Source organism: Globicephala melas, chromosome 4 (genome assembly GCF_963455315.2).
Source record: "Globicephala melas chromosome 4, mGloMel1.2, whole genome shotgun sequence".
In the NCBI taxonomy this organism is placed as follows: Eukaryota; Metazoa; Chordata; class Mammalia; order Artiodactyla; family Delphinidae; genus Globicephala; species Globicephala melas.
The window spans coordinates 8948649-8971316 of NC_083317.1; the positions used below are offsets into that span (position 1 = coordinate 8948649).

The 22668-nt window shown below is 43.6% G+C and overlaps 1 protein-coding gene across 7 annotated transcripts in view; it reads right to left on the bottom strand.

The window, feature by feature from the left end:
* The window catches only part of DOP1B (DOP1 leucine zipper like protein B), a 109965-nt gene continuing 87297 nt past the window's right edge, over nucleotides 1-22668 (bottom strand). Inside the window, exons 28-37 of one of the 7 annotated variants that reach the window (XM_030880857.2) lie at nucleotides 17849-17931; nucleotides 17505-17614; nucleotides 17235-17381; nucleotides 16147-16208; nucleotides 15514-15642; nucleotides 5186-5322; nucleotides 4110-4165; nucleotides 3724-3885; nucleotides 2089-2218; nucleotides 1-1586 (exon numbers count right to left, since the gene is read on the bottom strand). In XM_030880857.2, coding sequence (XP_030736717.2) covers nucleotides 1335-1586; nucleotides 2089-2218; nucleotides 3724-3885; nucleotides 4110-4165; nucleotides 5186-5322; nucleotides 15514-15642; nucleotides 16147-16208; nucleotides 17235-17381; nucleotides 17505-17614; nucleotides 17849-17931 — 1268 coding nt within the window. In that variant the 3' untranslated portion in view covers nucleotides 1-1334. Of the gene's footprint in view, nucleotides 1587-2088; nucleotides 2219-3723; nucleotides 3886-4109; nucleotides 4166-5185; nucleotides 5323-6858; nucleotides 6935-15513; nucleotides 15643-16146; nucleotides 16209-17234; nucleotides 17382-17504; nucleotides 17615-17848; nucleotides 17935-22668 lie in introns of those variants that run through there. The other 6 variants (XM_030880855.2, XR_009563659.1, XR_009563658.1 and 3 more) reach the window with 6 other exon arrangements.

The window sequence follows — 22668 nt, forward strand, 5'->3', positions numbered from 1 at the left end:
CAATGGAAGCAAGGAGTCTTAACCGCTGGACCGCCAGGGAAGTCCCTCCATGTAATTTTTAACACGTATTTGTATGAATACCCATATATGGTGGTGCTTTTTGATTCTTACTTTTAGCCCTTATTTAGGGAACCAAGTGGTTCTGTGCTCCCCATATCCTATCTTGGGGCTAGTGACACAAATTGCTTCTGCAGTGTTCACAAACTAATACGTAGTAGAATGTTAGGAGAAACTTAACCAGTAATGTTGGTCAAGTTCCCAAACACCCTTGTCTATAGAAAGGATGGATCTGAGAGCACACATTAGGTAGGACAGTTTGCATCGTCTGGCCCGGAAAATGAGGTCATGGAACGACGCCCTGGTGGCTGAAAAGGGGACGTGAGCTACGCAGGTCTGGCAGGCAAGCCCCGCGCACTGGAGCAGAGTGAGGGTTCTCACCTCAGAGGATGGGCACCAAGAGGGAGTCTAAATAAGGAAGTTGGCATGAGACAAAGAGGCTCGAGAAGAGTGGGATGACACGCTGCCAGCCTGGAGGAGTCTGTGCCTAGGAAGGGATTATTTTCATCAACAGCAATGTCTGCAGAGAGGTAAAGAGATCCCAGAAATGACAGAGTAATAAGGAAGAGTCCAAAGAGTGAGTTTCCCTGACAATAGTTTCAGGCATTAGAGGCTCCATGACCACGCTGACTGCTTTATGTTCAATGGAAAGTGCTGGCCAGGCACACCGTGGTGCCATAACTAAGGTTACAGCTGTCAGACCTTTGAAAACTATGTATTTCTTACCCAGCAGAAGAGTGTGAACATGTGATTTTAATGGGCATGAGTTAAATACAATGAGATATCTGCAAGCTCACACCTCTGAATAGTCAATGGTAACGGGCAATTAGTATTTTCAGAAAATAATATATTTTCATTTTAAAATGTGGTACCAAAACAAATGTTTAAAGGGACATATGTGAGAAAGGTTAAAATAATAGTCAACAAAATTTTTAGAGAGGTGTACTGACACAGACCCATATATCTGCAACAAAGAAAACAACTCTCCAATCTCTTCATCCTTTACTTTATATCACAAATGTGCCACCACTAGATGATATATTAATTTTATTTCTTTACATAAATTGAGGAAGAAACATAAAATCAGATCTAAAAATATTACATGGCATTCAGGGAGGTGTATTTTGGTGCCCACCAGAAAAATGATCTGAAATTTACTTTCAAAACTGAGACACACTTGTTTAAAAGCACTATCCTGGCTCCTTTTTTGTTTTGAATATATCCTGTTTTTTCTCGAAGTCTCAGTAAATGGATTAAACGAGTTCTGGCTTACAAGGTTAACATTCCAGATGTTCCAAAAAATCGTATTCAACACATTCTTCCAGTTGCTTCAAGACCCTTGAGCTATCTGCGACGGGCGACTCCACAAGTAGAGGCCCCCGGGTGTCAGTAGGCAGTTTACTTTGGGTTTTAAAGGCACAATTCAGAGTCTTGAAGAATGGCATCAATTGCCTAATGGTGGAAAGAGAATGCTGGCGCAGAAGAGGGAACTCGCTCTTCATGGTGATCTCGTCGGAGCTGCTGATTTCCTGCAAAAAACCCACAACGACGTGGCTTTGCTAAGGGTTAGAGATGCACGCGAGGCACGTGCAGGCGGTGAAAGCTAAGAGATGGGTCCTTTATGAAATTCACTGTCAGCGCTGATGGTAGCAGCATCAACTCAAATCCTAGGTCTTCAGCTGCCATCTTCCACCAGGATTTCACCCTGAGCCCACCCCGCTGGGGCCACTGTCACCTCTCCGGCAGGCTCTTCCTCTGAGTCACAGAGGAACTCTGTGGGCAAGACTACTTCTACAGGACTGTGTCACCCAGGAGGCTTTACCCCTTAGCAACTGGGATGAGAAAGTGACATATACATGCTAAAACAAAGATGAAATTTATAACCATCTCCAAGTCTGAACATTCAGTTAGGAGGCATTCTGAAAACTGTTCAAAATCATTAAAATCAAATAGCACATGAAGTACTTCACTCACTGCCTAGCCTTTCTCCCCTCTGCCACAAATATAACTGTTAAAAAGGAAAACATTTACCCCATATTTTAATTTTAGAAGTTCGAGAATCCTGACAGTGTGGGGTTTGCATTCTTGGTGATTCTCCTCTAGATCCGACGGGAAGGCAGGGCCCTCTGTGTCTACTTCTGGAACAAATGCCCACCTGTAACTGGAGGAAAGAAATCGGAGGTCAGGCATGCTGGCTTGGAGCCCACCTAAAGAGTTAGAAACAGTTTTACTGAGATGTAAGTCACATTCACCGGTTTAACGTGTACAAATCAATAGCTTTTGGTATATTCACAGAACTGTACGTCCACCACCATAATCAATTTTAGGATATTTTCATAACCCCAAACAGAATCCCTGTTCCCATTAGCCCTCACCCCTCAATCCACTACACCCCTTTGATCTAGGCAACCACTCATCTATTTTCTGTCTGTACAGATTTTTTTATACTGGACATTTCATATAAATGGAATCACATAATACATGGTCGTTTGTGCCTGGCTTCTTTCACTTAATATCGTCAAGGTTCATCCGTGCTGTGGCATGTGTCGGTACTTCATTTCTTTGTATTGTAGAATATTTAATTGTACGGATACACCACATGTTATTTATCCACTTGTCAACTGATGGACATTTCTCTACCTTTTGCCTATTACGATTAATGCTGCTGTGCATACTCATGTCATTGGAACTCACTTAAAAAAAAAAAAACTTTCTTTTTTAGAGCAGTTTTAGGTTCACCCCAAATTGAGCAGAGAGTACAGAGGTTTCCCACTTGCCCTGGGGCCTGCTCTGCCGTGCACAGCCTCCCTGACTACCAACACACCCACCAGAGGGGTACATTTGTTACAATCGATGCACTGACACTGACTCAACATCATCACCCAAAGTCCAGAGTTCACCTTAGGGTTCGCTCTTGGTGCCGTAACTTCTATAGGCTCGGACAAGTGTGCAATGACATGTATCATACGAAGTAGTTTCACTGCCCTAAAAATCCTCTGTGCTCTGCCTCGCCCTCCCCTCCCGCCTGGCACACACTCAGCTGTTTACTGTCTCCACAGTCTTGCTTTTTATAGATCATCATATAGTCGGAATCAGACAGTATGTAGCCATTTCAGATTGGCTTCCTTCACTTAGTGTTTCTAAGCACAAACATTTCTACATGATTTCACTCTGTAGGGGAAATAGGATAGAGAGAAGTGGCATCTGGGGCCAGGCATGAAATTAGACAAATGAGCAGCTGTGTTAAGCCCACAGGAAATGTGAGCCCACAAGGGCAGAGCCAATCGGAGACGGCAAGTTCCATTTATTTAATTAAAAACAAAGAGACAAAAAAATTATACAACCCCAGTGAGGATCACCAGTGGGTGACTCTGTTTTATAAGAACCCAATAGCAAAAGCCACCTAAACACACACACACACACACACACACACACACACACACACGCACAAAGAGAAACCCGTACATAAACACTACTGTGAGCCAAATTCCCCAAAACACAGATGTTGCAAGTAATGTGAAACTTGGTATTCTGAGCAGGCTCCTCGGCCACTAGCAACCCATGCTGAGGTGTCTTATATATTGTACAGGAAAGAACAAGTGAAAGTGCTCAAGAGGAAAGAAAGTCATCTGCTTCAAAGAAGACACGTGGTCTTCTCTGACTTACATCTGAAATAGCGGCATCTTGTCAGGTGGAAAAGAAAGTGCTGTGTCCAAGAATTTGCAAGCTGATAAGTATAGGATAAGTTCACTCTGGGGTATCTCCCCCATCGAGGGCTCATTTCCATCAGAGACTGAAACTTTTATTCTGTTGATTTTGTTGCTGTTTCTGTAAATTTGCAAAGAAACTCTTGTTATAAATTCATTCACATCTGCCGTGGTCCTTTTGCCTATGCAATGTCCATAAGAAGGTTTTCCTTTTAAGAAATGGTCAGAATAGCTGGTCCCTTCACAACTACTTCAGGGAAACAGTATTTAGTGTTAGATAGCCCTGCGTCTTAAGGTGATGTCCATTAACCTTCATATATGTGTGCAGACTGCTGTACTACTCACCTCAATGATTCATCGTCCTCTTTCAGATCTTCTTCAAGCTGTATGAATGTCTGAATCTTTAAAAAAAATGTGAATTCAAGTTACTATTTGAGAGAGAGTAAACCTAGCTTAATGTTTAAAATTTATATGTCCATAAAAAATAGCAAATAAAGCAAAAGAAACCATCAAAAAAATGAAAAGACAATCTATGAAATGGAAAAAAATATCTGCAAACCAAATATCTGATAGGGTAATATCCAAAATATATAAAGAATTCATACAACTCAGTAACAAAAAAAAGCAAATAATCCAGGCAGCATTATTTGCAGTAGCCAAGACATGGAAACAACCTAAATGTCCATCAACAGATAAACAGATAAAGAAATTGTTTTATATATACACAATGGAATATTATTCAGCCACGAAAAGGAGGAATCCTACCATTTCCAGCAACATGGAAGGACCTTGGGGGCATTATACTAAGTGAAATAAGAAGAGAAAGGCAAATACTGTATGATCTCCCTTATAAGTGGAATCTAAAAAAATAATACAAGGAACTTCCCTGGTGGTCCAGTGGTTAAGACTCCGTGCTTCCAATGCAGGGGCCATGGGTTCAATCCCTTGTCATGGACGTTAACTAAACTTACTGTGATAATCATTTCATGATATACTTCAGTCAAATCAAGTTGTACACCTTAAACTCACACACTGCTATAGGACACATATCTCAATAAAACTGGAGGAAAAAAACAGTTTAAAAAATAGCAAATAGGGAGTTCCCTGGTGGTCCAGTGGTTAGGACTCAGCACTTTCACTGCCATGTCCTGGTCATGGAACTAAGATCCCGAAAGCCACATGGCATGGCCAAAAAAAAAGCAAATAATATCAAACTGTACAGATTAATTGGAATAACTGACGTTGAGAGAGCAACTAGGATTATAGGATAAAATATCTCTATTTAAGCAAGAGCTGACTATGCACTACCAACTTGATTGAAAATTTTGCAGATAAAATTAGATATATATGAAATATTATTCCTGAAAAAGCATTTCTAAAAGCTCCAATTTTGCTTTCAAGAGTAAAATATTTGCACTTACCAATTCAGAGACCATTATTGGCCACAGTGAAGTCAAATGTTGAGCAGATATTCTTAGCAGCAAAACTCTGAAAAAAAGAAACATCTGAGCAGCAGCTATGGATGTCTGTCCAACTCTGAGATTGTCTGTCAGGCGTTCTAAGGAAACAAGATTTTAGAGATGTCACACAAATAGGCAGTTTGGAGTTTCTCACTAGACAAAGAGGAATAATAAAATTGCAATTGCTTTGACATTTGACGAGAACCTCATACATGAGATGGGTGTTGGGAGAATGGTTCTGTGCCCCGTGTTTGCCCCCAGCACTGTTCTTTGCGAGGCACAGCAGTTTGTGGCTTTTGCTAAAGAAGTGAATCAAGTTCCTCTTATTCCCCTGCTGCAGCTGAGTAGAAAGGCAACAACTTCTGGCTCCAGCCAGAAATCCAGTGTGTGATCAATAAACATGTAATTATTCTTCTAAGAATATGAAACATGAGACACAGACACTGAAGAGTCTTTGGTGAGTGAGGGAACTATGAGATCATATAGATTGGTTGGCAGATGACACTATATTTTGGGGGTGAGGAGTGGCAAGTGAAGTGCGTGAATAAAATAGAATTATTCAGTAAAGTTTAGATTTGAGGACCATGACAAAAACTTCTAATTCCTGCAGGAAAAAGAAAAAAAGGTAAACTCTCTAGTCCCTAACAGTCTTCCCCACTTCTCCACTGAAATAACTGTTTGCAGAATGTGATTTTTTCCCATAATTTGAGGTTTCTTAGGACGATGACAAATTGCCACAGGAAATAGCTGAACTATGGTCATGCCGCTTAAGATTCGCTGTAGTAAATTAGTAATAAACTTCTCTTTACTTGAGGTAGCTTAAATGAGTTTTGTTTTGTTTTTGCGATACGTGGATGTCTCACTGCTGTGGCCTCTCCTGTTGCGGAGCACAGGCTCTGGACGCGCAGGCTCAGCAGCCATGGCTCACGGGCTCAGCCGCTCTGAGGCATGTGGGATCTTCCCGGACCGGGGCACAAACTCGTGTCCCCTGCATTGGCAGGCGGACTCTCAACCACTGCACCACCAGGGAAGCCCTTAAGTGGGTTTTTACTTCTTGCCTTTAAAAATACTCTGACCAAATGAAGGATCGTGCATAGATCAGACACTTGACAAACAGGTTGGCATTTTTAAAGAGTGGTTTGTGCTTTTGGTTCTGGACAAGATGGAGTAAGTATAATACATCCTATTTATCTAACTGCAAACAAATAAACAAACAAAAACCTTGAACAAAAATACATAAACCAACTATCAGAAAAGAGGTGAAGGAAACATGGCAGGACTGGGTAGGAACCTTGGGACTTAAGGAATGACCTGGAAGTGGGTTCCATGTGGTTTTTAAATTTTTTATTTTATTGCAGCTTAGGCTATTGAAAAGAATGTAACCTGGAATGCCAAAAGTCTCAACTTGAATGAGAAAAGATACCCAAAAGACACCAATGCAGAGATAATACAGAGGTTGGAATTATTGGAAAAGGATTTTAAAGCCGCTATCTAAAAATACTCTAATAACCAATTATGGACGCTTGAAACAAATAAGAAATAGAAAGTGGCAGCAAAAAAATACAAGATACAAAGAAAAGTCAAATAGAAATTTTAGAACTAAAAAATATAATCACCAAGATAGAAAAACTTACTGTTGAGCTCAATAGCAGAATGGAGATGACAGAGGAAGAGGGGAATTCAGGACACAATCAATAGAAATTATGTGAGCTGAACAAAGGAGAGAGAAAATATCAGAAAAAAAAAATGAACAGAGTCTCATAGACCAGTGGGACAACAAAAGAGCTAACATTTGTGCACTGGAATCACAGAAAAAGAGAAAAAAGAGTATAGGTTGGAAAAATATTTTAAAAATAATGACTGAAAACTTTCCAAATGTGGTGAAAGACATATATCTACAAATAAAACAAGCTGAGTGAACTCTAAAAGGGATAAAACCAAAGAAATCATGTTCAGTCACATAATCAAACTTCTGAAAACTAAAGACAAAGAAAAAAATCTTGATAGCAATCAGAGGGAAATTATACATTACCTAAAAGGGAGAATAATTCGAATAATAGCAGATTTCTCCTTAGAAACCATAGAGTCAGAAAGAAGTTGCCATTTTCAAGTGCTGAAAGAAAAGAACTTCAACCCAGAATTTTTCTATTTCCAATGAAAACATCCTTCCAGAATAAAGGTGAAAGAAAAAAAACAACAACAACCAAACCAAACCAAGATGAATGAAGGTGAAAAAAAAAAGACTCAATGAAGGAGAACAGTGCCAACAGATTTGCACTAAAAGAATGGCTAAATGATGTTCTTCAGACAGAAAGGAAATGATAATGGTAGGAAACATGGAACATCAGGAATGACTAAAGAGCAATAGAAAGGGTAAATAAATGAGTATAAATAATATCCTTTCCTCTTGAGTATTTATGTTGGACAGTGAAAGCAAAAAGTGTATCTCTATCTCCTTTGGTTCTAGTATGTAAATGTAGTATTTCAGACAACTATATCATATGGGAGAAGAGAAAAGCAAATGGTGGTAAAATATTGATACTAGTAGACCACAGTAAGTATGTATATTCTATGTTCACTGTAAGCCCTAGAGCAACCACTGCAAAAAGCTATATAAAGAGATATACCCCCAAACCACTTTAAATAAATCAAAATGGAATGCCAAAAAAATGTTCAAGTAACCTCAGGAAAATAGGAAAAGGGAAACAAAATGAATGAAAAGGAACAAACAGAAAATAAATAAAATGGCATAATATATCCTGACATGACATGTCAATTAAAAGAGATTGGTTGAATGGATAAAAGGAATGACCCAGTTGTATGCTATCTTACACAAAACTCACTTCAAATATAACAATATGGCTTCCCTGGTGGCACAGTGGTTAAGAATTCACCTGCCAATGCAGGGGACACGGGTTCGAGCCCTGGTCCAGGAAGATCCCACATGCTGCGGAGCAACTAAGCCCATGTGCCACAACTACTGAGCCTGCGCTCTAGAGCCCGCGAACCACAACTACTGAGCCCGTGTGCCACAACTACTGAAGTCCGCACACCTAGAGCCCATGCTCTGCAACAAGAGAAGCCACCACAATGAGAAGCCCGCGCACCACAACAAAGAGTAGCCCCCGCTCACCCCAACTAGAGAAAGCTCGCGCAGCAACAAAGACCCAACACAACCAAAAATAAATGAAATAAATAAATTTTTAAAAAAGATAAAACTACTTAAAAATATATAACAATATAAGTAGGTTAAAGGTAAAAGGATGGAAAAAGATACAATATGCAAACATTTTAAGAAAGCTGGAGTGGCACTATTAATATAGGACAGAATAGACTTCAGAGCAAAGGAAAGTACCAGGGTCAAAGAGGGACATTACACAGTGGTAAGGTCAGTTCAACAAGAAGATATAACATTCCTAAATGTCTGTGCACCAAACAACAGAGGTGTAAAATACTTGAAGAAAGAACTGCCGGACTCAAAGAAGAATAAGTACTGACAACTGTAGCTGAACTTCAACATCCCTATCCCATGACTGATAGAACTCCTAGGAAAACAGTCAGTAAGGATATAGAAGAACTGAGCAATACCTTCAGGCAACAGGATCTAATAAACACTTGTAGAACACTCCACTCAACACCAGCAGGATACATCTCATTACGTGCTCGTGGAACATTCACCAAGACTGCTTTACGACCCATGATATTACCGAACTTCAACAAATTTAAATCCTACAAAGAATGTTCTCTGACCATAATGGAATCAAACTGGAAAATAATAACAGAAAGATAACCAGAAACACTTGGAAATTAACAAACTTCTAAATTAGATATGGGGTGAAGAAGTATCAAAGGAAATAAAAAATATAAAGAAATGAATGAAAATTACAATATACCCGATTTCGTGGGATGGAGTTAAAGTACTGCTGAGAGGGAAATTTATAGCACTAAATGTTTACATTATAAAAGAAGAAAACACTCAAATCTATAATCCAAGCCTCTACCTCACGAGACCAGAAAAAGAACAAAATAAAACCAAAGCAAGGACGAAGAAGGGCATAATAAAAAGCAGAAATAAATGAAACTGGAAACAAAACAAACAAAAATAATGTAGAAAAATCAAATTAAAATGTGGTTATTCGAAAAGGACAAGAAAAGTGATAAACCTCTAGAAAGACTGACCAAAAAAGAGAGAAAGCAAATTACCAATATCAGGAATGAAAGAAGGGGTATCTCTAAAGACATCAAAAGGATAACGAGGGACTTCCCTGGTGGCTGAGTGGTTAAGACTCCACGTTCCCAATGCAGGGGGCCTGGGTTTGATCCCTGGACAGGGAACTAGATACCACATACATGCTGCAACTAAGAGCTCACAAGCCACAACTAAGAAGCCCATGTGCCTCAACTAAGGAGTCGGCAAGCTACAACTAAAAGGAGACCACCTGCCGCAACTAAGACCCAGTGCAACCAAATAAATAAATAAATATTAAAAAATAAAAATGTTAAAAAGAAAGGATAATGACATTTGAATTACTGTTTAAATGGGAATGCAAAATGGTACGTCCACTCTGGAAAACAGTTCGGCCGTTTCTTATAAAGTTAAACACACGTTTACCATAGAACCCAGTAAACAAACCCTTGTGCATTTATCCCAGCTTGCAGGATCTTAGTTCCCTGACCAGGGACTGAACCTGGGCCCTCTGCAGTGAAAGCACAGAGTCCTAACCACTGGATCGCCAGAGGCTTCTTTCTTTTCTTTTTTTTTAATTTATTTATTTCATTTATCTTATTTTTGGCTGCACTGGGTCTTTGTTGCTGTGCGTGGGCTTTTCTCTAGTTGCGGCGAGCGGGGGATACTCTTTGTTGCAGTGCGCGGGCTTCTCATTGTGGTGGCTTCTCTTGTTGTGGAGCACAGGCTCTAGGCACGCGGGCTCAGTAGTTGTGGCTCACGGGCTCTAGAGCGCAGGCTCAGTAGTTGTGGCACACGGGCTTAGTTGCTCCATGGCATGTGGGATCTTCCTGGACCAGGGCTCGAACCCGTGTCCCCTGCATTGGCGGGCGGATTCTTAACCACTGCAACCACTGCGCTACCAGGGAAGCCCCTAGGCTTTATTCCTAATAACCAAAGACTAGAACAACCCAGATGTCCGTCAGGTAAATGGATAAATGAACTGAGGTACACCCATAAAATGGAGTGTTAGTACTCATTAAAAAAGATCAAACTCTCTATACACCCATGAACATACCCCACTCGCCTTTGGATGGATCTCAAAAGCACTGTACTAAACGAAAAAAGCTAATCTCAAAAGGTGACATTTACATAATATGTATGATGTATGATTCCATTTATATAACATTAAAGTGATGGAGAACAGATCAGCGGTTTCCAGGGGTTAGCGCTGGGTGGAGGGTGTGACTATACAAAGCAGTGAGTGACGTGAGGGTGTCGCTTTGTAGCGAGGGAAGAGTTCTAAATCCTGGCTGTGGTGTTGGCTCCAAGAATTTGTATGTGGGAACTAGACGCACAGACACACACACAAAGAATGCATTGTAGAAACTGGTGAAATCTGAAAAAATCTCAAGTTGAGTTATGGTAATATTCCCACATCGATTTCCTGGTTTTGATGAGGGACTATGCTTATGTGAGATGTTATCATGGGGGAAGCTGGACGAACAGTACACAGGAACACCAGGTACTATTTGTGTAACTTCTTGTGAGTCTTAATCTACTTCGAGATAAAAAGTATTAAAAAAAAAGTGGTTTGTACACACGGGGCATATTTCATATTGACGCTCCAAATAAAAGCTAAATTCGTGAGATGATTCTTCAGCCAAGATGATCTATTTTAGAATCTCTAATATTCCTTTCTTAGCTGAGTGATAAACCTTACAAGCTGAAGGAGTCCTGGGTGAGCAGAGCCAGAGAAAGCCCTGAGCCAGAATGTCTGCACCACTGTCAAGGTCGCAGAACCTCGTTTAGGCTGGCCACATAACCTTGCTGAGCCCATTCCCCATCTGTGAAACTCACCTGCCTCAAAGGGTACCTGCTAAAGAACACAGCCTACTGTTGGGAGCCAGAGGGCTCAGACTTCAGTCCAGGGTGTGCCAGTTAGTGGCAATGCAACTTTACGCAGGTGTTAATCTCTCTGAGCACCAGTATCCTGATGTGAAAATGGAGCTAATAAAGGACAATGAAGAAAACTTAAAAGATGGGAAGGACTTCAATGGACCTGGAATGAGCCACACTCATCAGCCTAGAGGGAACAGTGTTCCCTCTAGACCTTTCTGATCCCCTCATCAGGGGCCTTTGTAGCCTGTCCTCCTTTCATCCTAGACAAGCAGCATTTTATCGTCCCTCCTGTTTAAAAAATAATTGCTTTGAGCCGATTTACTTCTTTTGAGATCAATGCAAAATTTATGTCACTACGAGCCAAGATGTGAGAAGCTGCTCAGTTCCGCACCGAGTGCCTCGATCGACCTCTTCCAGTGCTACCTGATGGTGATCAGTTGGGGGTGAGGACCCCAGAGGAGAGATGCCAGACCTTCCCCATTCCTGCCTCTTTTGATTTGGTCTCAACTATTCACCAGGGTGTGCAACTCAGGAGCTTCTGGATGCCTCCGCTCCCTTGACTGGGGCGTCATTGCTCCATGGGGCCAGTCAATGTCCCGAGACTGTCAGAGAACGTTCTGAATCCCATCACCCCAGGACCTTAGGGAAGCTGGGGACGATGACAATACAGAGGCAAGGGCTTTGCAAACTGTCAGTTAGTAAAAAATGGAAGGGGGTAAACATGTTTACTTCTTCCTCTTATTTTTTTAAAACAAGGACTCAAACAGGTATTTTTATTTTATTTTATTTTTTATTTTTTGGCTGCATTGTGTGGAATGAGGGATCTTAGCTCCCCAGCCAAGGATAGAACCCGTGCCACCTGCAGTGTAAGTGCGAAGCCCTAACCACTGGACCGCCAGGGAAATCCACTCTACTTTTTCAAACATGTGGTATTTTTTTTTTTTTTTTTGGCGGTACACAGGCCTCTCACTGTTGTGGCCTCTCCCGTTGTGGAGCACAAGCTCCGGACGCGCAGGCTCGGCGGCCATGGCTCACGGGCCCAGCCGCTCTGCGGCATGTGGGATCCTCCTGGACTGGGGCACGAACCCGTGTCCCCTGCATCGGCAGGCGGACTCTCAACCACTGCGCCACCAGGGAAGCCCCATGTAGTATTTTTTTTTTAAAAAAAACCCAGCACTTGAGCTATCCAAAGTGGAGGGTATTTATTTGGAGAAATTCCTCTTTCCCCAAGGGCCCGCAGACTATCTCCTATTTAAAGTCAGCATTATGCTGACTTTCATATATGTTGTATGTATATAATATTATGTTGCCTCTACTTCTCTCTCCCTCTCTGAGCCATGATTTCTCAGAATTGGATGTTTACACCCTGCCATAGTCAGATTCTCCATACCACTGATTGAAAAAGGCCATTGTCTGTTCTCTTCTTGTTCTACACATCTAATACTGTCTCTTTAGCTCTCTGGGCCTCACCCCAGGTTTTAGGAGAGTGTGTGATGGGACATGGGGGAGAGAAGGCGCAGGTGTTTCTCCCAAAGTGAGAAGGCATGGGGCTTCCCCGGTGGCACAGTGGTTGAGAATCTGCCTGCCGATGCAGGGGACGTGGGTTTGTGCCCCGGTTCGGGAAGATCCCACATGCCGTGGAGCGGCTGGGCCCGTGAGCCATGGCCGCTGAGCCTGCACGTCCGGAGCCTGTGCTCCGCAACGGGAGAGGCCACAACAGTGAGAGGCCCGCGTACCGCAAAAAAAAAAAAAAAAAAGTGAGAAGGCATGGCAAGGCTTGTACAATGCACTGCCTACCATGCTCGCCTGCTGAGAAAGTGAACTTCACGCTGCGCTTCTGGACCACTGTCTGATGGCCAGGGGCATAAAGCACCACCACAGATGCCGCCTGTGAACTAGAGGAGATGTGGTTCCCGTTGTTCTTTCTCCCCTTTAAATCCTGTAAGTATGCAACGAAGTTCAGCTTTGACTCTGCACTGAGCAAAGTCTCTGGAGGGCTGCCACCACCTTTAACGGCATTCCTGGCCACCCTCTGATCCAAGCAGCCTCCTGCTAGTGATTCAAGTAAGGATTTGTCAATATCTGAATATTCACTTTCATACATTTTAAGTATTCAAGACGTTAGGTCATGAACATCTCCTTACCTGCTTTACAGGCTGAAATTATGTCAGTAGAAGTATAATGGTATTTTCACTGTTGCAAATATAAAATACTGTCATAATTAATACCCGTGAAAGCTGTTAATGTTTTGTCCTAAAATAATTAAGACCTTTCAAGTGGTTAATCAAGTAGGGACGCGGGCTGAGAATTAATAAAAATATTTAGGAAAAACACATGCTTTGTGAGCCGACAGATATTTATAAGAGCATTTTTTAAGAGGGTACAGTAAGAGATTTATATCATAATTCTATGTGGAAACAACCTGAATGTTCAACTGGTGAACTGGAACAAACCACAGAATGGAATACTATAGATAAATAGCAATAAAAAGAAATAAGCTACTGATAAATACAACAGAATGAATGACTCTCAAATACAAGAGGCCAGTCTCAAAGGCTACATACTGTCCAATCACATTCACATTTATAGGACATTCCAGAAAAGATGAAACTATATGAACAGAAAGAAGATTCAGTGGTTGATAGGGTCAGGGGGTAAGGGCAGGAGATGCCTTCTGAGGGGCACGAGTGAACTTTCTGGGGTGATGGAAATGTTCTGAATCTTGACTGCCGTGGTGGTTACGTGACTACATGTGTTTATCAAAATTCATAGAACTGTATAGCCAGAACTGTATGTAAATTATACTTTAATAAGTCTGAGCACCCCAAAAGGATTTACACCGTAATTCTAATATTTGTAAAATTGTTTGTTATACTAGCCTTCATGATATTTAATACAATTCTTGAAAGCTTGTTTATTTTATTATATTCCATTTAGGCTACGTGTCTTAAGGAAAACACATTCCTGTTTGAGAGTTCTTTTGTATCTTGGAGGAGGATGAATTAAAACAGAATGCTCACTTCGCCAACTCAACATTTTATGAGGAGGGGGAAAAACCTTTAAAACCATGTATAATATCCACAATCATTCACTTTTGAAGCAGACAAAGAATACCGCGAGTATGAAGAAGAGAAAAGACTGCTACAGAAAAATCAGGTACTTCTCCAAAATCTTGCTCTGTCACTGGCCTCACTTAGTATCTGCACTGCAGGAGGGATCCAGCAGGAGACAGTGCTGAAGAAGCACAGCCAGACTTTAAAAAACAACCTAATAAAAACTAATAGCATTATAGGACTTCCTGGTGGCGCAGTGGTTAAGAATCCACCTGCCAATGCAGGGGACACAGGTTCAAGCCCTGGTCTGGGAGGATCCCACATGCCATGGAGCAACTAAGCCCGTGTGCGACAACTACTGAGCCTGCACTCTAGACCCCGCGAGCCACAACTATTGAAGCCCCCATGCCTAGAGCCCATGCTCTGCAACAAGAGAAGCCACCGCAATGAGAAGCCCGTGCACCACAACGAAGAGTAGCCCCTGCTCGCCGCAACTAGTGAAAAGCTTGTGCACAGCAACAAAGACCCAACACAGCCCAAAATAAATATCTTAAAAAATTTTAAAAACTAATAGCATTATAATAATTGATTTTTGTCTTGCCTTTTCAAAAAAAATAAATTTATTTATTTCTATGTTATTTTCAGCTGTGTTGGGTCTTCGTTGCTGTGCACGGGCTTTCTCTAGTTGTGGCGAGCGGGGGCTACTCTTCATTGCGGTGTGCGGCCTTCTCATTGCGGTGGCTTCTCTTGTTGTGGAGCACGGGCTCTAGGCACGCGGGCTTCAGTAGCTGTGGCACGTGGGCTCAGTAGTTGTGGCTCACAGGCTCCAGAACACAGGCTCAATAGTTGTAGCGCACGGGCTTAGTTGCTCCGCGGCATGTGGGATCTTCCTGGACCAGGGCTCGAACCTGTGGCCCCTACATTGGCAGGTGGATTCTTAACCACTGCACCAGCAGGAACGTCCCATAATAACTGATTTTTAAAATAAAGTTTCAGATTTACCGATATATTTCCAAAGTTCTTCTACAATCACCTCTGCTGAGTACTCATTTAACGTCTGACCATTCCACCAACACCTGCCCTGGGCCCCTCTGGTTTCCAGCCATGTCGGCCACTCTGGGCCTGTCTCTTTTGGCGGGGGTGGGCTGGGGGAGGGCAGGACTTCTTACCTTGGATCAGAGGAAGGTAAAGGTGGTACTGATCAAGTTCTCCACTTAAGACAGCAAAAGCCTGGCGCTTTAGCAGCATGGCTTTCTGCTCAAAACTTGAGAACAGTTTTAAAGAACTGCTCTGCATGGCTGGAATAAATAGAGCAAATAAGTTCCATTTAGTGAGAACACTACAATGAGAGGTAAGTGATGAGAAATTCCTACTATTCCTATCTTCCCTGGTGAAAGATCATGATCTTGATTAAGGGCATGCAGTTGTTACTCAAGTATTTACATTTATAAAAGTTCTTATTTCTTTCATGATACTGAGTGATGGGGTATTTGAAGAGGATATGAGGTACAGGAAAGCACTCCTAACCAATTGTGGTCAACTTATCATTACTTTCAAAAGTATTTTCTCCGCTATAAAACTGCAAAAAAGGTAGTTGAAGGCGTTCGTGTCAATAGACTGGAAATGGGAAGGCTCACTGACGTAGTCCCGACATATTCTGCACATCACATTACACTCTGTGGCCGAAATGGCACTAAAAAAGGTTTGAGCTGGGCTCTGAAATACGTGATAAAAGCTGGTTATGACCAAAAGGAATCGGTCCTTTAAAGTGTGACTTACGTGCACATAACAGAAGAACTTACTCATTAAATCTTTAAACATTGTTTTCTCATGAGTCAGAAGATGGTCAATAATGGATTTCCAACTGGATATTAAAAAAAGCAAAATTAATTAAATATGCAAAGGGTGACAGTCTGATTAAAAGCATCAAGAAAAGAACATGTCCCTTTAAGATCTATTAAAAACTGCTTTCTGAAAAGTTAGTGAAAGGGATGAATAGTTTTTATATAAGGAAACGTTAAGCGAAAGCTTTTCATTTATAACCTTAACATAGGGAATGAATAACATGGGGAATAATGAATAATTCCCAGCTCACAATAAAAGAAAATACAAATTGTCAAGGTACCTTGGCTTTCACAAAGGTTGCCCTTAAATGTGTTCACACAGATGATGTCCATACACTTGTGTTAATGGAAAGAATGGGGGTTGTGAAGACAAACACCACTTGTTCTCAACGGGTTCCCCACAGTGCAACAGGATTACAGCCATGGCCGCTGGTGGTGGCTGGGCAAACCCTCAGCCCACATAAAGAAGCTGACCAGTCTCCACCGTCTCCCCCTGCCATTAATGAAGACCTGTTCAGTCAAGCCAGGGGCAGAGTTACGGGTGGTTCTGTTGACCTCCAAGAAAAAGGCACAGCTAGTTCATCCTGTGCCTGGGATTCCATGGATCTCCGCTGCCCGCGCAGAGCCTGGCCAGCCTCAAGGTCTCAGTGAGGAATCGGGGAGTGTGAGCCGAGAAGTGGGATAAGGACACCTTAGTGTCACCATGGAGTCCCGTCATCTTAATGCTGGTCAAGCATTTTGTGATTACAAGATAAAGCAGTACTAGACCAAGTACCACTGGAACCCCATGCAATGCTCTTTAGGAAAAATGTGCTCTCTTACTTGAAATTCTTCTCCTGATTAAAAAAAGCCACCTTTGTAGTTTTGAGAAGACTTAATTCTGTTCCCAGAAATACACAGTTAACCCGTGAGTGGTGTCCTATGATTTGGGTTGATGCTAGCTGTGCTTCCATTTCAGGAATGAGAATTAATTACAGAAACCCAAACACTTTTCCACTTGAAGATTCAGGGCACGTTTTTTTTTTTATCAGGACAGCATTTCTTACTGCACACAAGAAGTGTCCATCTGGAAGAAGGCCGGGTCCAAGAATAATTCCAGGACTTCTTTTTTCCAGGCTCGTTTCGTGTAGGCATAACCGCTTAGAGAGCTCAGCAGCTGGGCGCCAGCCCGGAAGCTGGGGGCATTGTAGGCACTGAAAGGGGTGGGAAGGGGAAAGGGCCAAGGTCAGAGATGGTGCAAGGAACCCCGCTGGACACATTTCCCATAAGCTACCTTTCCACACGTGGGTGGGGTACAATGGAGAAGGTGGCGTTACCTGTGATTGCGTAAGTAAGGAAAAACATAGTAAAGCAAACGTGAGATCAACGGCACCGCTCTCTCCTTCTCATCACTTCGATAAACCATGTCCAGGAGGGATGCCAGAACCTAGAAGAACAGGACCACCAGAAAACAGAAATCTCCTAAAGCAGGCGGCAATACAAAATTCAGTCCCCGGGGTATACACAGCCTAACGAGACAACTCCACGGGGCAGCGTGAGGCCAATTCTGGCTTATGAACTCACCCGGGACGGTGCAGCCCGTGCGCCCTGGCCCCTGAGAATGAACGCCCTCACAAAGCCTCACTTCTGTGGGGGGATGACAAGCCAGATGCATATGTACCTCTGCCAGGAGGGAGAGGGCTTGCACGCTGTACACCGAAGGGGCAGACGCAGGCACCATTGCTGACGCGGGGGCAGCAGCATCTGCTGAAAGAGGCATGTGTGTTTTAATCAGGACAATAGGTCACCATTTATGCCCCCAAAGCATCAGATGAACTTGAGTCATGAGCTCCCGCCTTTCACACTGACTCTGTACGTACGTACATGTTACGTATTCTTCTCTGCTAACATGTTCAACTTCAGCAACTAAGAATCTGGGTATTTTGATCAAATAAATCAGCACCAACTCACTGTCTTCCTCCCTGCTTCTATTCTCATCACCATGTTTGGAGCTTCAACATCCCCCTGGATGACCCCTCTAACATCCTGGCCTCCGAGCCCCTTAGTCTTTTCTTTTCCAGCAAGCTTTTATTTTGTTCCAGCTCAGCCAGCCACTGTCACCATCATACCCTTGACCTCATGAATTTCCAAAGTCTCCATTTGCAGCACCCTACAGTGACCACATCTTACCTTTCCTGCTCACTTACTCCTGGAATGCTGCTCTGACAATTTCCTGAAACCTTGCACAAGCCTCCAACGCCCTGAGTTCACGTCCTTCACTACCTATCAATCCCCCCAGGTCTTCACTTCTCTATCTCCCCACCCACACCCGTGGTCTATCGTCCACCTTGCAAACATCCTTCACTTTTTTGCTTCTCTCTCCCTCTGAAGCACTCACCTAGAAAAATGCGAAGTTGGCTAAACCCAATGATTGCCTATGCAGTTCCATGCAGCTAAATGCTCTGGAGAAAACCAGACTACTCTGAAACAGATCTCACTTTACTTCATGACTGTGCAACTCAGAAATGACCTGATGCTACTAGATAACCCTCCCCCACGTCCCTCAGCGCTGTGCTGGCTTTCCCAGTCTCCAACATAGTTCTTTCACCTCCTCCCTCCATAACCATCGATACCTGTCCCTCCTCAGCTGGTAACCTCATCTCATGTTTCATTTAGAAAATTAATGTAAACAAACAGAAACGCCCTCAGTTTGGCCCCTATGTGTTATTAACCTGGAACATTTATATCCGTGTTCTCTGCCTTGTCTCCGGTTTTGTTTTGTTTTTTTTTTTTGCGGTATGCGGGCCTCTCACTGTTGTGGCCTCTCCCGTTGTGGAGCACAGGCTCCGGACGCGCAGGCTCAGCGGCCATGGCTCACGGGCCCAGCCGCTCCGCGGCATGTGGGATCTTCCCGGACCGGGTCATGAACCCGTGTCCCCTGCATCGGCGGGCGGACTCTCAACCACTGTGCCACCAGGGAAGCCCTGGCAGGCGGATTCTTAACCACTGCGCCACCGAGGAAGTCCCATGACTTTGGTTTTTGGTTTAAACAATTGATTGAGGTGGAAAAGTCTGAAGCAAGAACATTCTGGAGAGGGAGATGGAGCTTGGGTTTGCATGTGTTACATTTGAGATGTCTGGGAAGGAATCAGAAAAGGTCAGCAGCGTAGGAGGAAAAACCAAGAGAACATGGAGTCGTGGAAACTATGAGAAGAGAGTGTTTCCAGAAGCACAGTGTTTCCGGAAACACTCCAGAGAGTGTTTCCTGTGCTCTGCAATGGGAGAGGCCACAACAGTGAGAGGCCCACGTACCGTTAAAAAAAAAAAAAAAAAAAAAAAAGAATCCACCTGCCAACGCAGGGCTCGAGCCCTGGTCCGGGAAGATCCCACGTGCCATGGAGCAACTAAGCCCGTGCGCCACAACTACTGAGCCTGCGCCCTAGAGCCCGCGAACCACAACTACTGAGACCGCGAGCCACAACTACTGAAGCCCGTGCACCCAGAACCCGTGCTCCACAACAGGAGAAGCCACCGCAATGAGAAGCCCGCGCACCGCAACAAAGAGTAGCCCCCACTCGCCCGCAACTAGAGAAAGCCCATGTTCAGCAATGAAGACCCAACGTGGCCAAAAATAAATAAAACAAAAAACCAAACAACAAAAACCCCAAAGTCATCCTTGTTTGCCTTTTTTTTCTTTAAACTACCATTTCCAATCCATCGGCAAGTTCTGTTGATGCTGCACTCACACCAGTCCACCTTTCTCTAGAGCCCATGCCTCTAAGCCAGAATCTTCTCCTGCCCAAAGCACCATGAGATGCTTTTAACTGAACTCCCAGTTTCTGTTCTCGGTTGCTGCAGCCCACATCGCTCCCGGCAGCCAAACTGATGTTTTCTGAAAACTCAATAAGAGCCTGTCACTGCTCCAAACAGTTTAATGGTTTCCCACAGCAAGTGGGCTGATGGCCAAGCTCTTAAGTGTGCTCTGCATCAAGCCGGACACCTTCCACCCCCGCTCTCGCCCTGACCTTGCATGACCACACATTAGGCTCCAGCCAAGCTGATCTTCAGGTTTCCTGGGCCTGGCCCACTCCCACCTCAAGGACTCGCCATCCCCTCTGGGCAGCGCCTTCCCGGATCTTTGCATGGCTGCCCCCTTACGTTGTATTTCTCAGCACAACTGACACTTCCTTGGGGACATGTTCTGCAACATCTGAAGGGGCCCCCAGCCCCACTCCCATTAAAAAAAAAAACACTTTCATTTTGGAGTAACTTTGTATTTCCAGAGGAGTTGAAAGATACCTTTGTTAATTTACTTTGGACCATCACCTTCCGCATCCCCCCGCCCCACGAGAGCAGAGGCCCTGCTCATTTTGTTTCCTGCTGCATCACCAGCATCTAGAACACAGTGCATGGCACACGCCAGACGCAAACATACAGGAAGGACCCTGCACGTGCACTGCACACAGAAGAACTCTAAGTGGAGAAACACATCATTTGAGGCCTCATTCTGTTTCATGATTTAGACGGCCAGTATGCATACTTAGTTTGTTCAAGACTGAAACAAAGCATAGTGTATGATCCAAAGAGTCTTTTGGTACTCTATAATTTGCTAATTAAGACTTATTGAGAAGCCCCCAAATCACCTCCAGCTTTGGAATTCTATGCTTTCTTTCTTCATTTTATTTATTTATTGCTTTCTTTTTTAAAATAAAAATCAGGTAATCATTTTACTACAGTACTGTCTTGAGGTTAAATTTAATTACTGCACAAAAGCCAGGCTCAGCTGCACTGGTGGTGGAGAAGCAGTTTAATCCCTATATCGGGAATAACTGAGGGCAGATGAGGCAAGGAGTTGCACGAGCTCTCTTTCCCTAGAACCACAACTATAATCATAACCGCAGCCTGAGAAAGCATAATTGTTGGTTTACATTAGTAAATGACAGCATACTAGTTATAGGATCTTCATTACAGAGTAAAGTATAATTATTTTCTTATGTAAACCACAAAACTAGCTGTCAAACAAATATGGCAGAAGTAATGGAGGGGGTACTACGGCCTGTCTGTCTAACACCATCCTTCCTCCTCCTGCAAGAGAAGCCTCTCTTGGGTGGGAGCCCGTTTCTCGGAGCTCCAGCGCACCAGCCTTTCCTCTCCTCCTCTGGGTCAGCCACAGGCCCAGAAAAGCCAACCGGAATCTTTGCGTGAGACTTGATGAACTTCATCTGAACACCTAGCTCCCGCTCTGACTAAAACCAGATGTAGACGCTTGGGCTTTTCCTGTACATGGGCCAGAAAGTTTTGTGCTGCTCTGTTTCTACACGCCTGAAGTGGGTTTCGTTTACTTGCAAGAGAAAAGAGCCCAGACTTCTTGACACACCTTCCTTTGTATATTAAAAACCACAAATTCAGCTTTGCTTCTGCTGATATAACTACCGCTAACAATAATGACTGAGGTCATAAAGTATGACAGAACTAGCAGCTTTTGAACACTGACCTTGTGGTGGGCACTGCGCTATGTAGTTCCGACTGAGAACTTAGATGTAGTTTTTTTGCTCGTGTTAATAAAACTGAGACCAGGGCTTCCCTGGTGGCGCAGTGGTTGAGAGTCCGCCTGCCAATGCAGGGGACGTGGGTTCGTGCCCCGGTCTGGGAAGACCCCACATGCCGTGGAGTGGCTGAGCCCGTGAGCCATGGCCGCTGGGCCTGCGCATCCGGAGCCTGTGCTCCACAACGGGAGAGGCCACAACAGTGAGAGGCCCACATACCAGAAAAAAAAAAAAAAAAAAAAAACTGAGACCAAACTGATTTTCTTTTCCAGTGTTGAGCGACACTGGGACTGGGCATACTTTCCTGTCTGTGTTAAATAATACTGAGAGCTTGCAAAAATAATTACTTGCTCTAGGATATGCCTAATTCTGAAAGAAAAACTCAACCAACTGAAGTGGCTCACTTATCAAAACGAGCAGCATCTCGTCAACATCCACTTCTGGACCCTCGCCTAGTGCTGCGCCCACCAATGCAAAGGTATCTTATTACTGACTCTGCCCCAGGCCCCACCTGGAAAGATCTGCCACAAACAACTCAGCCAAGGCCCTACAACCTTATAAATGTCCTCCCCAAACCTCCCCTAGAGCTGAGACACCCCCATGACCCAGCCAAGCTTCTCCCTCACTGCAGCAGGTCTAGTAACCTGAGATGTGCTTGATGATACATTCGTCCGGCGGTCTCTAGGGCACCGGCAATCGACAATCTACCCTGTTGCATTTAATTCAGACTCCTCAGGAGTATCTGGCTGATCAGTGGTCCTCCGAGTAAACAGATGAGTCTCCTTTGAGAGTCTCCAGACCATTTTCCCAGGAAGCTGTAACTAACGACAAGGCTGGGCTGTGCCTACTCTGTGCGGCCTCCGTGATAAAATCTTCACCACTCAGGCAATGACCAAACACAAGGGTCATCGAGAGGCAGGGGTGTGTTGGCCAGAAATGAAATACAACATCAACT